We start from the raw sequence: 17,425 nt of genomic DNA, 5'->3' as shown, positions 1-17,425 counted from the left end.
ACTTTTGCTTGAGCAAGTTTTTACTGATTGCACTCGAGAACAAAAAGATTCCTGAAAGGAGTGAAAGTCTCCAGATACAACAAGATAAACAGTTATTGGTGTATTTCAAAGACTCTGTATAGATTAGATATTATCACCATTCTTGGTACTGTTTATGTCCCCATTAAGAAGGAATGTTGTATCAGGATTCTTATACACAATCAGAATATCTTGGAAACTATGGGTATGTCATAATCTTTGATTGGGGAGCACCTCCTTTACCATGGGAATTTTGAAAAAGTCATAACCATTCATTTTAAAATTCAGTAGCATTTAAAAATGTAACTGAAAAAACCTTTAGGCTGCATACCTAGTTTGACATCACATACGACATCACTTGCAAAAGAAATGAAGAGGGACACTGCCCATCAGCCTTCCACATGACAGTGGGTAGAACAACAAATGGATTATTAAGAGAGTGCAAAACGTTATTCACTTCTGAAAAGCTAGGCTTAATTTTTGCCTTCTATCAAAGCCACTGCAATAGATTAATATGGCTTACTGCAGTCGCAATAGTTTTAAAATGCTGCGTTTTACATATTATTTATTACACACCGCAGATACCCATACTGTTTTAGCAGAACAGCATTTCAGTGAAAGGAGCGCTTCATTAGAAAAATAAGGGACTATTTCTGTAACTTACGTAGGAATGCAGTTTCCCATCTTTCTCTTAACAAGATACTAGTACAACAATAGTAATCCATGCATTTGATATAGCGCCTTATGTCTTCAAGACATCTGAAAGCGCTTCACAGAACACACTGTAAAGTATATTATTGTACAGCTTCTATAGGGCGTTTTATTTAAAGGAAGAAAGCAATCCCAGTGCAGAGCTTTTTTTTTAAAAAAAAACAAAATTGGGGCGCACATCTCGGATCAGCAACCAGGACAAGGAGCCTAATCCACACCCCGTGGAGCTCCCAGCTGACTGATTCTATGACCACACCAACGGACAAACCTTATCTGCCTTGGAAATTCATAGGCTTTCATGAACAGCTTGCCTCAGGAATGGAATGTTGCAAGTTTCTATAGATTAAAGAAAGTTTCTTATATAATGTGCAACAGATATTTTTCAATCCAAGTACTTTCTTGCACCCCACTCCCCATTCCAAATAATTAAGGATTGTTATCCCCAATAAAGTCTTATTTGTGGATGACTGTATAGATTAAAACAAGACATAAAACTTTTCAGAACTTTTTTTTTTAACGATACGTCAACCAATGTGGTTGAAGGTCGATGTGCAATAGTGATGAAAAATAGATCTCACAATGGACGACTTAGCCCACGTGATTTTCCTAGGCATGATTCAAAGGGAACCAACTCCCAGTAGTGCGTGGATGATGTGAGAAAGGAATATATCAAAAGTTTTAAAAACCCTTCTCTTCAGTAACACGCAACACATTGGAATAGGCAAAAACAAACAAATGGTCCAACCTCTATTTTTGGAAAAATGTACTCATATTTATAAATATGAAGACTCTCACAAGTAATTGGTTAAATTTAGACGATCATAGTTTTTAGAATAGAACTATTTTTACACGGTTTACGAAAAAAACATAAATTTTGTGTCAGTCAATTAATTAATCAGGGTAGACAGTTGCACAAGTAAAGGATTTGCTTTTTAAGCAGTCAATATTTTACAGTGTGTGAAGTCACAACATTGTGGATATTTCTACATATGATAATTTACTCTGCTGTGATTACTCAGCCAAGTTAGGACACACTGACCGAACTTAACAACTGAACACACAGCGTCAGTCAGGGACGTTTCTCTATGGGAGCGTCCAGGAACTGGGAGTCAACTCCACCAGGTCCGTCGATGAAACAGAAGATCGAATAGGCAGGAAAACTCACCTCTGGATCTGTAAGTTTTATTCCGATTTAAACTTTTGAGTCAATCTAATGTAACCATGACTCAGAAATCATCACCTTGCCACACATTGCAGTTGCCTGGTAATGTAGACACTAAACAAGGTGATGCAACAATCGCGGGGGTCACATGCTGGTGAGATACTTCAGAAAGTTGTACCCCAGAGGCAGCCCAGTTATCCACACTTGGAGTTGTCCTGCTGTGCGGATTACTGCAAACACTCAGCTCGGCTTAGAAATTCGGAAAAACTCTCTCCGGGACACTTCAGGGTTGTGAATGACAAACTTAGGACTGTACACCCAATACTTGTGTGCGCATGTATGGCCAATATTGGCGTGCGCATGGATGAATACGATTGAAGGCAACTCGATTAGGTTTGAAACACAGAGTTATACCCACCCAATACATAACTTGTAAACCATGGCAAAATGTGGGAATAGGGAATAGAGAAAAGCAAGCAGTTCATTTATTTGATAACTTCTCACATTCAATAAAAGAATAAAACCCCAAATTCCAATAGACATTACGTTCATCTGTGTTGAGTTGTATGCGGTGTACGACAGAACATGGAACACAACAGAATTCTTGGAGAGCAATAATGCCCCAACAGTGATTTGGTTTAAAAAGACAGCAAATTTTCTTTAATGAGCTACAATTGACAGCACAGAAACTGGACCGAGATGACTTCCAAGTTTCTAAAGGCCTGACCAACAGTTAAAGAAAACCTGCACAGAATGGGCATACTGAGCATGAGCAACATTTTATAAACACGTGTTCAAGCTCTGCATTTTAGTAGCCCTGTGCTCAAGTTCCCATGCAGTAGTTATTCGTTTTGCATTTAGTTGTTTTTCAGAAAGCTACCACCAACATATTGGTGCCAGCAAAAAATAAATTCAGCTCCACTAAATATTATTTATATTATATCCAACAAATTAGCAACCATGACAACATGTTAACCTAAAAGCACAACTTAAATCCATTCCATTGTAGCCCAAACAAACCAATTGGAATATCAACAGGTCATAATTTTAATCAATAGAAGTGGAAGCATAGCATTAATTCAGAACTAAAATCACTGTATTATTATTCTCCAAACTATAAATTCATGTTCTTGTCCAAAACATATTTAACAGTATCTATTATCTTGAGTCCTCTAAGTGGCCATAAACATTTACTAAGAATAGGCATACAATAATCACTAGATTTCAATGTTATTTGAAATTTATGAGTTGTTTTAAATGTCTTCATAAGTTACGTGGTACAATAAATATTTCAAACGGCTCAGTTTAAGAAAAAAAATTACATTAGCAATTTTAGCTCTTCACTCTCAAAAGCTACTTCACAAATAGCTAACATTTACAAAGCTAACACTGGGCTAAATAAGATGTCAGTTGGCATTCCAGCTACCAGTGGAGGTTTCGGCTTGATTGCTACCCATGCTGCCTTGTTGGAAGACAAAACAATGAAAAAAAACCTCAGTGGGACTCCAACCTCTGTGAATAGACTATAGTTTATTTCAATTAATCTAGTAGCTGGTGAAATAATGTTGTTTAACAATCAACCAAATAAACTCTTATGTTCATTCAGCTGCATCGTTTCAGCTGATTTTGCAAAGATTTAAAATTGACCCAAAACTGAAAAACTAGATAACAATACCAAACTGTTACATTGTCCCTTAGATAATTACCCCCCAAAATGTGCATTTATCACTGAATGTGTATGTATCACTTGCTATTCTCGATTTACTAATATGGAGTCCTGTAGCTTAGTGAGAGCACTTGCCTCGCAAGTGAGAGGACCTGGGTCTGATTCCCAGGCAGGGCGAAACGTTAAATAATAATAATCACTGCATTTGATATAGCGCTTTTCACGTCTTCTAGAGGTCGCAAAGCGCTTCACAGAATATACTATAAAGTGAATTGACTGTATATTTGTGGGTAAAACGCGGCAGCCAATTGCGCACAACAGTGTCCCACAAACAGTCATGGATTGAAGTGACCAATTTATCACTGTTTTTTTTTCTTGAGGGATTATCATCATGCGTGTGGAGTAAGGAAACTTGCCCATGGATACAAAGAGTAAACAAGTTTCTTTACTCCACATGCCTCTGTTTACCTAATAGTAAGTAGGAACCTGGTTGTTAGTCGATTGGCAAATTGCTTTTCTGGGGGTATTAATCCCTTAAAAAGAAGAAATAATAATTTGGTGACTCAATCCACGATTATATGTGGGACATTGATGTGCACAATTGGCTGCCATGTATCGTTATCAAAATATACAGTCAATATGAAGGGAGCCAAGCAAGAAGGCCTCTGTCTTGTCATCATTCAACTGCAGAAAATTGGCTTATCCTACAGGACAGCAATGGTACTGGAAGTCAAGGGTGGAAGCACAGATAGAATTGGTATCATCTACATATATGTGGAAGTTAACCCCATGCCTGTGGGTGTTATCACCCATGTAAATATTAAAGAGGAGAGGACCAAGGACAGAGCCCTGGGGAATGACACACAAGACAGTGTGAGGGCTGGAGGAGAAGCCGTTGACGGATACAAAGTGGTACTCAGATGATAATGTATTATGTCATAGCATTAATAAATCAAATGGACAGTCGAAATAGAAATCCAGGCAAAATTATTTGCTTAGTAAATAATTTTAAGGTGCCATGGATTCTAAAGTACACCTTGATTCTGGATGTACTTTTTAATGAAAAATACTTTATACTTGAGTGGCAATATGATACTCTCATCTTATTAGTAATTAAGATTGATTGCAACCAAGGACCTAGTCAATTAGCTAAATGCCAATCTTGCTCTTTTTATTCTTTGGCTGACAACCAAGAAAAACGTAAGTGAAAAACAGTAATGCAAATGAGACAGCGCACAACAAAAGGTAATTTCAGCCTGTGCTTTTATCACATTAACACAAAGTGCTTGTTGCTGGAAGTTCAGGCAGCCATATTTTTCGATACAAGAGGACTGGTCCAAAGGATTCTTTTCTATGCAAGGCAGAAAAGCTTTTATCTTTTACCAATTCCAGAGAAGTTACTGTTCCTGACTTTAAAACAACTTTACGTGCAAGTGGCTTAAGTAGCACCTGAAGTCATCCTGCAACACAACTGGGGCACTTTAAACAACAAGAAAAGTGGCTGCAGTATTACAGCTATGCTACAGGAAGCAGTTGTGCAATAGGAACTTAGAACAAGATTGATGCAAGCCACTGCTGCACATTACAGAAATACAGTATGTAGTCTTTCAGCTGAGCCCCAAAAGGTGGACTTTTACGAAATAGCAATAGGGAATTTTTTTGCAACAATATTCACATAACTCATTTTGGCTCTGATAAAACATAAGTAATAGGTTTAGCACACGAGTGAAATGTGTTGTCAAATCAATTAAGAAAACCAACATGGATTTATATAGCGCACTCCACGCCGGATGGAGTCTCAAGAGAGCTTCACAGTAACGGATCCCGGGGCCGAGCCAGGGGTAGGGGGAGGAAGGTGACCAAAGGCGCGGTTGAAAAGAAAGGGCTTCAGCTGAGATCTGAAAATAGGAAGAGAGGGGGCGAGGCGAAGGGAGTGAGGAAGGGAGTTCCGGAGCTTCGGGGCATAGTGGCTGAAAGCACGGCTGCCAATTGGGGGACAAGGAGGAGGCCAGACCGGGAGGAACGAAGGCAATGGGCACTGCTGTGAGAAGAGAGGAGGTCAGAGAGGTCGGGGGGTGCAGAGGAGTGGAGGGATTTGAAGACAAGGGTGAGGATCTTGAAGTCGATCCTCTCTGGGACAGGCAGCCAGTGCAGTCTGGCAAGGACTGGGGTTATCGGGGACTGGAGTTTGGTGCGGGTAAGAATGTGGGCGGCAGAGTTTTGGATGACCTGGATTTTGTGAATGGTAGTGGAGGGGAGACTGGCGAGGAGGGCATTTGAATAGTCCAGCCGAGAGGTGACAAAGGCATGGACCAGGGTTTCAGCAGCTTTTGGAGTGAGGTATTGGCAGAGACGGGCGATTCGTCGGAGGTGGAGGAAAGCGGTGCTGGTGAGGGACCGGATGTGGGGGAGGAAGGATAATTGGGGGTCAAACCTGACACCTAGGTTGCGTACAGGTTCGGAGAGTTTTAGAGGGAGGTCGGGGAGATGGAGGAGGAAAGAACCATGTGATTTTAGATATTGACGAGAGCCAAAGAGTATGGCTTCCGTCTTGTCAACATTCAGCTGAAGGAAATTCGCACTCATCCAGCTCCTGATGTCTGACAGGCAGGCTGACAGAACATCAGGGGACAACTGTACTACAAAACACATTTCTAGTGTATAGGTTTAAGCATGTGTAATTTAATACAAGCCTTTCCCTAATGGGTATTATTATAATAATAATCCTTGCATTTGATATAGTACTTTTCATGTCTTCGACGTCTCAAAGCACTTCACAGAATATGCTGTAAAGTGAATTGACCGTATATTTATATATATAACAGTATATTACTGTTGCATATTACCTAAATTGTATTTTTTTGTGTATTAAGATGGTGCATTAGTTATAAACAATTATAAACAATTTTATACCACGTATGAACAGCTACAGCTGTGATAAAATGTAGCTTCTCATCAAAATATGAATGGTTATTCAGTTAACAGGTGAGTCTGGGTGAAAATATACATTTTCAATTTCTGAAATGAAATTCATTTACCCAGTACAGTACTTGTAAGTGAAGTTCATGTTTTTTAGAAATATACACTGTCTACGAATCTCAAAATATGGCTAGAAAAATAATGTAGTAATCATATTTTAGCAAATACAAAAACAATAGTTTAATGCATTTGAGGAAACAGAATTGTTAATATAAAGGGGGAAGCTAACAAAAGAAATGTAAAGCAATCTATAACGACCACTATTTTATTTTTTATTATTCTACCTACATGTTGGAAATAGGATCAAAATTGATGTCAAGTTTTGTTCTCCATTTAAAAGGCCACTGAACCATAAGGAGAGGTTTGCTTGCAGTATTACCTTGGGAAGCAATTAAATCGTTGCATTTGTCCTAAAATTGAGTTGACCTCAGCATCATACCACTTAGCATTTCCCACACTCTGAAACCCAGTGACGTGGCTCAATGACATTCCAAGATACTTCAGCACAGCAAAGTGGGCTGTCTAAAGACTTCATGAAAATACAAAAAGGAAAGGAAACCAAGTTTCAATAATTTAGTAAGAAAAGTGAAGGAAGATTTTAGCCTTGATGATTCTAGTTTCTGTGCAAAGTACCAATTAAAGAACTTTTTTTCTTAGCCCAATTATTTTAATATAATGCCATTTATTGGAGCATTTTGGCCTCAACACAACCCTAGAATAGGCTTCCAAAAACAGACAAATCTGATTAAATGACAGCACATTACATCTCCTATAGGTTACTCAAAAGAGTAGATAATTTTCCAAACCTTCACACTAAAGATTTTTTTGTGCCAAAACATATCTTAAATGACAAGTAAGCTTCCTGTTAGTAATCTTCCTGTTGGGCACAAACTCACCTTCCTATCTTTTCCGCTGACATCCACATTCTCCAGAAACACATCTAGGTTTCTCTTGAATGCATTCTTACTACAGTTTTTAGTTCAGTATTTCCTTGAGATCCTGGTGAGATTCATTATCCTTTGAGTGAAAGAGTTCCATCTTATCTTTTGGAACCCTATTTCAGTGGATTCACTTCTGGATCAATCCCTTTCATAATTTTAAAAAAATATCCTGTTAGCTCTCAAAGTTTCCTGACTAAGCTGCTTCATGTTTCACTGGGAAACATCATAATCTAGAAAGACATAGTTATGAGGGAAAAAAAACAATCCCACACACCAACACACTGTACAGTAAGTATTTCACACTTAAAATAACTCATTTGAAATCTTATTGGCTTGTGCATGAATTAAAATACTGCACATTATGAAGAGTCACAAAAAAACTGTCCCTCACATAATTATGATTCACTCTCAATATAATTTATAAATTACCAGGTCACCTCTTTGTAAGATCCAGCCATATTCCCAACAGTCCTTGAATATATTGTGAGCTGTAGGAGATAAGAAATGCCTTACATGTCTTAATAGAACATGCATTTGTTAAAATTTGTATAAATATCATGATGAAGATCTAATGTACCAGAATTTTTTAACCCTACATCATTAGCAGCCTAAGCAGTCTCTTACACCATTAAAATTGTAGACTAATTACAAATTAAATGCGTACTTGGCATTTTATACAGTGATATTATACCGAATAATATTCAGTTTATTATGATTACCTATTTCACCATCACTAATACAATAAGCAAAACACCAAAATTACACTTCTATATTTGTTTATGTGTACCACAAACTACCTACCAAAATGTGTTCACAGTAATGAATTGCGACCACAGTGGACCATCTTCACAATACTAATTATGTTTTAAACAGCCCTACTTTATATTATACAAGTTTAGTTTTATCCACAGTTGCATTTTTGCATTATTATTGAAGACCATTCAAATGTATTTAACACGCAACACCATAATGCTCCATATCACAACTGCTAATCTGTTAATTGATAATCCATCTATTTAGATAGTCAAGTGTAAATATCATAATCTTAGAATCTAAACACCAAGCAGTCCTAAATATAATCCCAAATTGCACGTAAAACAAGTGCATTTTCAATATTGAACAGTTATTTAGTACTGGAAATAATCTCTTAAATAAAATTATAAACTACAAAAATGATAGAAATAACAGGAGGGCAGTTTGTTTTTCAAATAGTTCCAATTTTGTAACTAGATATGCCACAAACAAAATAAATCTATTTATCTGGGAAACAAATGTTACAAATACAAATGTATTGTCCTAAAACAACTAATGTTTATAGTCTGCATTTTTCAATATTAAACAACAATTACAGGTGCACTTGCACATGGTACTTAAGATATATTTACTGAGTACAGTATGCTTAAGTGTCAGCTGTATTGATTCATATAATACCAATTCTTACTCTACATTTCCGATCAAAGCAGTTATCTCGATTGTTAATTGCACTACAAACATGCTCGCATATTCCTCAGCAGACAGCAAAATGAAGGGAAAAGTCTCTGTAAGGGGATTCACAGAGTTGAGTCTCTTCCTAATCAGAAATCTCTGTCGAATCCATGTCAGCTAACTAGCTTTTCATCTCTTCTGTACAATACAGGTAAGAATTTGGTACCTGCTTTCTCATGAACCAGCAATAGAAATTTATGTGCAAGAAATTTTACTCCAGGTTTAGAATATCAAAGAGGCACCCCTATGTGTAAATTGCTTTGATATATTAATATGGTGTCAGGTTATCATCGGTTATGCCTAGTATTGAGGATGAATGATCATCAGAACTTTAAGTCACAAGATCACAAGAGCAGCAGAAAAGATGAAGGTCCTTCAGCCCATTTGATCTGACACTTCCAGAATATCTACTCTACCTCGTCCCATCGCAGCATCAAAATGTTTCTTAAATGGGTCTAGTGTTTTGGCCTCTACCACTCTTCCTGATAACCAATTCTAGCTGTTGATTACCCTCAGCATTTGAAGCATCCTATTGCCCGTTCTAAAATTACCCTTCACAATCCTGAACCGGTCGCTCTTCTCCTGCTGCCTTGGTATGCATTGCTCTGCATTTATTTTCTCTTTCTTCACCAACATGAACACAATGAGTCAAATGGCCTTGCCTCTTACTAATGTCACAGATATCTATAGCTGTATCTCATTTAGTACAGTATCAAGTACATGTCCTTGCATCCACTGATTATAGTTTAGCCCACAGACAAAATAGATCTTGTACTGGTTACAGCATCTGACTGAGGCGAGTGAGTTACAGAAACATAGTCACTGCTGTCCCGATGGAAAAAGGGAATGGGGTATGCATGCTCCATGCTGAATGAGGCTGCTTCTCACATAGAAAATATTCCTGAAAACCTTAAATTGTGTACCACAAATGTTGGCAATTTTCCATTCAGATCCACCAAGTTCCTGATCTCAGCCGGGTTGGCCGCGAAGGACGAGGGTTCAAAGGACATAGACCGTCAATCCTTGCATCGGTTACCTTTACCAACATGTCCACTCCCTCCACTTCTCCCACTCTGCTCCTTCCACCATTGGCAAAAATATTCATAAGGAATGCACCAGACGCAAACAAATTATGTCAACACATTTTTGGACAATAATAGTCATTATGAAATATAATGGCACATAGGCCACAATCAAAACAAGTCAACTTGCTTCTTGGAGAACAATTTGAAATTATTTTATCTGCTATTATTTCCTATGCACTTGGGAAAAGCAATTTTACTGCAGCAAACGGTTTCTCCAAATGTACCAGGAGATTTACCAGGATGGTACCAGGAATGAGGGACTTCAGTTATCACGGAGAGGCTAGAAAAGCTAGGATTATTCTCCTTGGAGCAGAGAAGATTAAGAGGAGACTTGATAGAAGTTTTCAAAATTATGAGGGGATTCAATAGGGTGAACAAGGAGAAACTATTCCCACTGGCGCGTGGGTCGGTAACCCGAGGACACGGATTTTGTTCGGATTGCATTGCTTGAAAAGGTGTTGGAAGCCGATTCCATAACAACTTTTCAGAGAGAAGTAGATTATTATTTGAGGAGGACAAGTTTGCAAGGCTATGGGGAGAAAGCGATTGGGAGAAAGGGATTGAATTGGATAGCTCTTTTCAAAGAGCTGGCACCGATACGATGGGCTAAATGGCCTCCTGTGCTGTATAATTCTATGATTCTATGAAATTCACATTCTACAGACTGTTGCAGAATAGAACTCCTTACTAAAATATACTTACATGAATGAATGATTTATTGACTTGCACAAGATGAACATTGTTGCTATAACGCCACAAAACAAATTTTGATCTATAGGATATTTCAATCATCATCGAGTCTGATGAGCAAATTTGAAGTTGTTTTTAAGATGAAGCTGAAGTCAAACAAATTGTTGAACAAAAGCAAAAACTACCATTGAGACTCAACTTCTAGATTTTCCAGTCAGTCTTCTAACATTGGGGATTAGGTGCTGCTAACTAGAAAACTGTACAAGTTTAGCAAGAATGAACTGACAAAGTAGTCTAACCTTTTTATTATTTTTTATTTTTTTTGCTGTCCTTTTTTATTCCTTCCTAATTCTGTTTGGGCATGGTTAGTGATGAGTATCTTTCAACTTCCCTCTTGGTAAATTCTGGTCCCAAGCATGGAGCACATGTGCTCCCTGTTTTTTTTAATTTCCTATATATAGTGCAATACAGTTCAGTGTTGAAGGGTATATACCCAATCAAGCTCTTAGCTGTTTACAGTTCTGCTTGAAGTTAATTTGCTTAATTACCTTTCACCATTTTCTGAACCCTAACTGATTAAAGACACTAAGAAATTATATAACTTAAAACCAACCTTCGCTATTTCAATAGTGCACTACTTGCAGATTTTCAAAAGCTACAGAAAGTTCCACATAAATATGTTAGGCAAGTTGATGTTATTACCAAATGAATTCAAAAAAATGAATGAATTCAAAAAGCTCTGGAATTTACTTTCCATAAAGTTTATGTTTACCAGTACATTTACAAAAGATGGCTTTAATTATGGCCAGCAATTGAATCAACTACTTCACTTCATCTAATACACAGTAACAACCAAAAAAATCCCACTAGACTAGAGATGTCACAGTACATCAAGATAATTCCAATGTGCTGAATCCATGCTCACAGTACCAGAAAATTATATACCCCCATACAATATAGGTCCAATGTAGAAAGACTATATAATAATAATCCTTGCATTTGATATTGGCTTTTTCACGTCTTCTAGAATAGACTGTAAAGTGAATTGACTGTATATTTGTGGGCAAAAGGCGGCAGCCAATTGCACACAGCAATGTCCCACAAACAGTCATGGATTGAAGTGACCAAGTTTATTTGAAGGATTATTATCAGGCGTGTGGAGTAAGGAAACTTGCCCAAGGTTTCGCCCTGCCGGGAATCGAACCCAGGTCTCTCGCTTGCGAGGTGCATATGATGCAAGGTTGAACAGAAATATTAAATTATGCATTTCCTCCTTAAGAGTTAGGATCTTATACTCATCATTGGATCCCTAAATCTGGGCCTAGCAGGTTATAAGAAACTTAAAACATTTCTGCACAGAAGGGAGCTATTTGGCTCATCACATCTAATCAAGAAGCTCCCAACTTTTTCACATCTCTAGTTTTGCAATTGTATGTTCTTCTGTCTAAAGCCTATATCCTTTCAAGTTTGGAATATTGAATCATTAAACATATCTGCCATTCCTACCTACTCACAATAAGAGAAAACGCTCATCTAATAAGTGATCTTCTTCCCTTACCTCCAGCCTCTCCCTCTCATAACTTTTGTCGTCTTTATTAATTCAATTCTAAGTTTGTTACTCCTCTGGTCAATCTTGTTGTTACCACCCAAGCATATTATCTTAATATGTTGTTCCTACTCTCTGGATCCTCACTATGTTGGCATCAAAACCCACTACACCGTCTCCTCTTAACCTTCTCTGCTCCAAAGAAGATAATCCCAACTTCTCTAGCCTCTCCTGAGAACTGAAGTCTCTCATTCCTGGTAAATCTCCTTTGCACCCTCTCCAATGCCTTGGCATCCTTCCTAAAGTGTGGTGCCCAGAACTGAACACAGTACTCGAGCTGAGGCCTAACCAGTGTTTTGTAAAGGTTTATCATAACTTTCTGACTTTTGTATTTTATGCCCCTATTTGTAAACTAATATCTTGGGAAAGAATGAGATTGAACACTATCTCATTCTTTCCCAAGAACTCAGCTGAGACAGTGTGATTGCTAAAATTAACCCAAGCCACCCTTGGGAGAGATGCACACACACACACACTCTACACGCAAAAAGACTAGTCTACTCCTTTGTAAACAGATACTCCCTCATAGTGAGGGTGTGTAATTTTTTCTGGATTACAGAAAAAATGTTTGATGGAGAATCTACCTGCTATTAAAAAAATAACTTTTAAACAGGTTAAGTATTTCAAAAACATTTTACTCTCAAAGATGGATCTCAAGAGCAGGATTCAATAATAAACCATCGGTGTCCATCCTAACTGAGACTATACAGACTTGATCATTGGTGAAACTCCATCATTCGACAACGTGGTAGAGATAATCTTCAATTTCTTTTACTGGTTGAAGCAAATGTTTACAGCTAGTTATCCATATAATAAGAGCCATGCAGGTTTTGGCAAGATGCATTTAAGCAACTTGAGTTTCAGTCATATGTTACGCAAACGCTGTCAGTTCCACTTATTTAAAATATCTGGTCACACTGGGGCTCATATAGTGGCATCCAGTTTGCCAAGAAAGGCAATGACTGTAATAGGAATACAACGTTTTCACAACACAATACGCACAATGGAAAGAAAATTACAAGAACTTTATTTTTAAAAGGTGCAAATTATATTGAAACTAACTGCAGGAGGAAAACAAAACACTGAAAGGTGCATTTTAACATTGTGGTAAATATTCTCTAATAATGCAGAACTCACAATTATTGCGATAACAAAGAATTAATAGTATCTATTATGAAGGGGCACAGAATATAAAGGCAATGTACTGCCCCATGGCATGCACATTTGGAATAGCATTCTACAACAGACCAAGGGAAGGAATTTGCTTATACATCCAACACCAATATTTCTTCAAAGACCACGTCACTTTTTTTAAAAAAAGTTACAATTTATTACGACAATAAAATGCTAGCGAATTTATAGGAGCAAACCATTTTTAAAGTTCAAATGATAAAGATTTAAGCTTGAAGATGCAGAAGTTATTGGAATTCCTGTATTCTACCTCACTGCTGTTAAAAGTGTTAATGCGGCTAACACTGAAATTCTGTCAGTGACCCAGTTACGCTCAACACTAGATGAAAGCTAAATGTTTAGAATTCAAGAGAGGGTGGAAGAAAAGGGGAAAAGATGCTGTCCTAATCTCTCCACTTTGAGTCCATTTCCCAGTACCAAACCTTAAAACATCAACAGTAATTGTGGAATCAGAGTTCACATTGCATACTTCTGGTTATATTGATAAGAGGGTGAAAGTGGTCTCCAAGGAGAAAATTCTGTATTTCCTGTAATTGTGTTACCTCAACAAATTTATTCTGAAGTTTCTTCCAATATTCCTTCAGTTTTAAAAATCCAAATCGCCTGCACGTGTATTCAGCATTTAGAAAAGGTAAACTATCAAGTTGTTCCCTTGATTAAAAATAACTTGTAATATTATAATTCAACAGTAATTCAGAAACAAAGATCAGTTCTAGATTGATTATCAAATCTAAGAATCAAACTCATCCTTTCCATCCAGCACCTCGGGACGTCCTCCCGACGTGAAAGGCGTTTTAGAAATGTAATTTTGTTGTTGTTGATCAACATTGTCTACAAGACAGTAAGTACTTGAGGCAATTCAATGTAATGACACTAGAAATAAGCAAGTTATTTTTCTTTCCTTCTGATATTCATGTCCATTCTAGCATTCAATAAGCAATCATAGCTAACAGCCAAATAGTGCAATATGCTGTAGAGCCCATTTACAAAAAAAAGCCTCAATTACAAATGGATTCAGCTACAGTTCAGTACTTGAATGACAAGGGTAATCGAATAATCAAAAATCTTAAATTTGCACAGTAATTTAAAAGTACTAGTGGCAATCGTACACTGCATTACAGTATTTATAAACCTTAAATTATAGCAAAAATGACTCTTAATGTCATGTAATGACATGCTCCTTTTCACCTAAAAGAATCCTGCTTGAAGTGACTGCAGATCTTACTCACATGAGTCAATGTCCCCACCCCAACTTTTTTTTAAAATAACCATTTTCAACCATCAGTCCGTTTTGTTCCATCGTTTTAAGTGAACAACGACTAACTGGTCAACAAGCAACCTATAAAGAAGACCTGCCAGGAAACACCATAATACCAACTCACCTACATTCACGTGTGTGGGTGTGCAAGTGTAATAGTCAGAACACACCTTATACAGAAAAAATCCTTTTGCTGTTGAACAAATCCAAACAAGTTTAAATTCTAACAGGTAAATCCGAGGGGGGGGGTTGTGTGTTTCTTTTGAAAAAAATGATAAAACGGGTACCTTAAGAAATCAGCTACAATAGGAAGCACACCTAGGATCATCATTAGTTCAGCAACAGTAACTTGACAAATTAAAGCAAAAAAATTGAATAGCCTATAAATTGTAGCAACAGGAAATCGACTGTGAAGTCATCGCCGGCTTAGCAACCACACAGGGCTATCTAAACATACACTGACCCCCCCCCCCCCACACACACACACACCTCCCACCACCTGGGCAGGACAGGACAGGGCAGGGCAGGGCAGGAGGGCGACACCCTCCCCGTCTTTTAACACATACTCCAGTGGCACAGCACAGCACGTGGCAAGAAGAAAGTTGCTAAGAACCATCATGTATGGTTACCATTAACTTGGGTTTGGCTGAATTCAGCACTTTTCGAATTATAAGGGAAGGGATAGAATGGATGAGGGGAGGAGGGAGGGAGGGAGAGAGAGAGAAAGAAAAGAAACAAACCCACAATCATTGGTCTCTGCAAATAAATGCACACCTCCCTCTGTTATCTAACCACCTCCAAATGCTCACACACACACACACACAAAAAAAGCACATTACTCCAGAGTAATCCTTTGGTGATCATCCCCAGGTTTACTTGAAGAAGTCCTTCCAACACTATACCATCACTTGGACCTGTGTGTGTGTGTTTTTGTTTTTATCAATGAAGATGATGACGATTCCCTTTTACCAACACAAGACATTTTCACACACACACACGTACATACACGTACACATATACACACACACATATACATATACACATACACGTACACATAATACATACACACATACAGACAAAACACATTTTCACACACACACACACGTACATACACACACACATACACGTACACATATACATACACACACACACACACAAACACATTGATACACACACACACACACGCGATCTATTTGGCGGCCTAGAGCCTGAGCAAAAGAAAACATGAATAGCAATGAATTTTTTTTAAAAAATATATAGATATCGACATATATATATATATATATATAGATGTACGAAAGAAAAAAAAACACACCCCAAAATAAAAAGAGAATGAAATATTGAGACCGGATGCCGAAGGAAGGGAAGGGAGGAGGGAGGACAGGAGGGGAGAGGGGGAGAGGGGGAGAGGGGTGGCCTTTTCCCCCCTTTACCTTTGAGCTGAGGCAGAGGGCTCAGGTCGATGGCTTTTCCTTGGGACCTGTACTGCGAGGAGCTCTGCGAGCGCTTCTGTTTGGCCTTCCGCACCGACTTCCTCGAGAACCCATCGACTTTATCCACCGGCGGAGAGGAGGTCGACGAGGACATATTATCCCCGTTCGACAAATACACCACTCAGAGGGGAGGGAGAGGGGGGGCGGAGGCTGAGGCTGAGACTCGCCACCAACACCAAGTCCCTCTGTCTCTCTCCTCTCTTGTTGTCTCTCTCCCTTCCTCCCCCTCTCTCTCTCTCCTCTCTCTTCTGTCTCTCTCTCCTCCTCTCTCTTCGAAGATGCAGAGTCGGCCTCCGGCTTTGAGGTGAAGTCAAGCCAAGAGGAGCTCACAACTACTCACACTCACACACACACACACACAACCGGGCAAGGAATCCAGGCTGAAGGGCCTGCTCCTGGGGAGTGGGGGGGGGGGGGGGAGACAGGAGGGAGGGAGGGAAGAGGGGGATAGATGAATGGGAAAACAAAACAGAGAGAGAGAGAGAGAGAGAGAAATGGGGAGGGAACAAATCCTCGGCCTCTCCTTTAATTCGCCCCCCCACCCCCACCACAGTCTCTCTCCTCCTCTCTGGTCAATGGAGGCTCCTAACTCTCCTTTAGCCTCCTGGGCTGACTCTGTCTGAGAGGGGTGAGATTCCCTCCTCCCTCCCTCCCTCTCTACCCCCCACACCCTCCTCTCCCTCTCCCTCTCTCACACACACACACACACACCACAGGCCTCGGCTGGTGTTGGATGTAGGAGGGGGAGAAGAAGAAGAATAAAAAAGGGGGGTATAAAAGCTCCACTCCCCCTCCCCTCCCCTCCCCACTTTGTACTTTTACTTCTTTCTTTTCCCCCTTCACCACAAAACACACACAACTCCTCGGGGGTCACTTCACGCGTCCATTTAAGAGCAGGAGGAGGAGGAGGAGGAGGAGAAGAGAGAAAAAATGTCCATCAACTCAACTCTCCCCTCTCCCTCTCCTCTCCCCCTCGGCAGCGTGGAGTGAGAGAGAGAGAGGAGAGGAGTGAGGAAAAGGAGGAGATAATTCTCTTCTTTTTTTTGTGGGGGAAGGTTTGAGTCGAGGGGTTATTTTCTCTCCTTTTTTTTTCCTTCTCTCTCTCTCTCTCTCTCTGTGTCTGTCTCTATGAAGAGAAAC

The 17,425-nt window shown here is 39.0% G+C and overlaps 1 protein-coding gene across 2 annotated transcripts in view; it reads right to left on the bottom strand.

The window, feature by feature from the left end:
- Positions 1–16,457, bottom strand: part of ppp2r5eb (protein phosphatase 2, regulatory subunit B', epsilon) — a 37,333-nt gene extending 20,876 nt beyond the window's left edge. For both annotated transcript variants that reach the window (XM_042338025.1, XM_042338026.1), the window contains exon 1: positions 16,226–16,457. In XM_042338025.1, the coding sequence (XP_042193959.1) occupies positions 16,226–16,379 (154 nt within the window). In that variant the 5' untranslated portion in view covers positions 16,380–16,457. The remainder of the gene's footprint in view (positions 1–16,225) is intronic.
- Between the last annotated feature and the right edge of the window lie 968 nt (positions 16,458–17,425).

The sequence above is a fragment of the Callorhinchus milii genome, unplaced genomic scaffold, assembly GCF_018977255.1.
Source record: "Callorhinchus milii isolate IMCB2004 unplaced genomic scaffold, IMCB_Cmil_1.0 Scaffold9, whole genome shotgun sequence".
Classification (NCBI taxonomy): Eukaryota; Metazoa; Chordata; class Chondrichthyes; order Chimaeriformes; family Callorhinchidae; genus Callorhinchus; species Callorhinchus milii.
The sequence above is the reverse complement of the archived record's forward strand: the minus strand, read 5'-3'. Positions and strand labels throughout refer to the sequence as shown.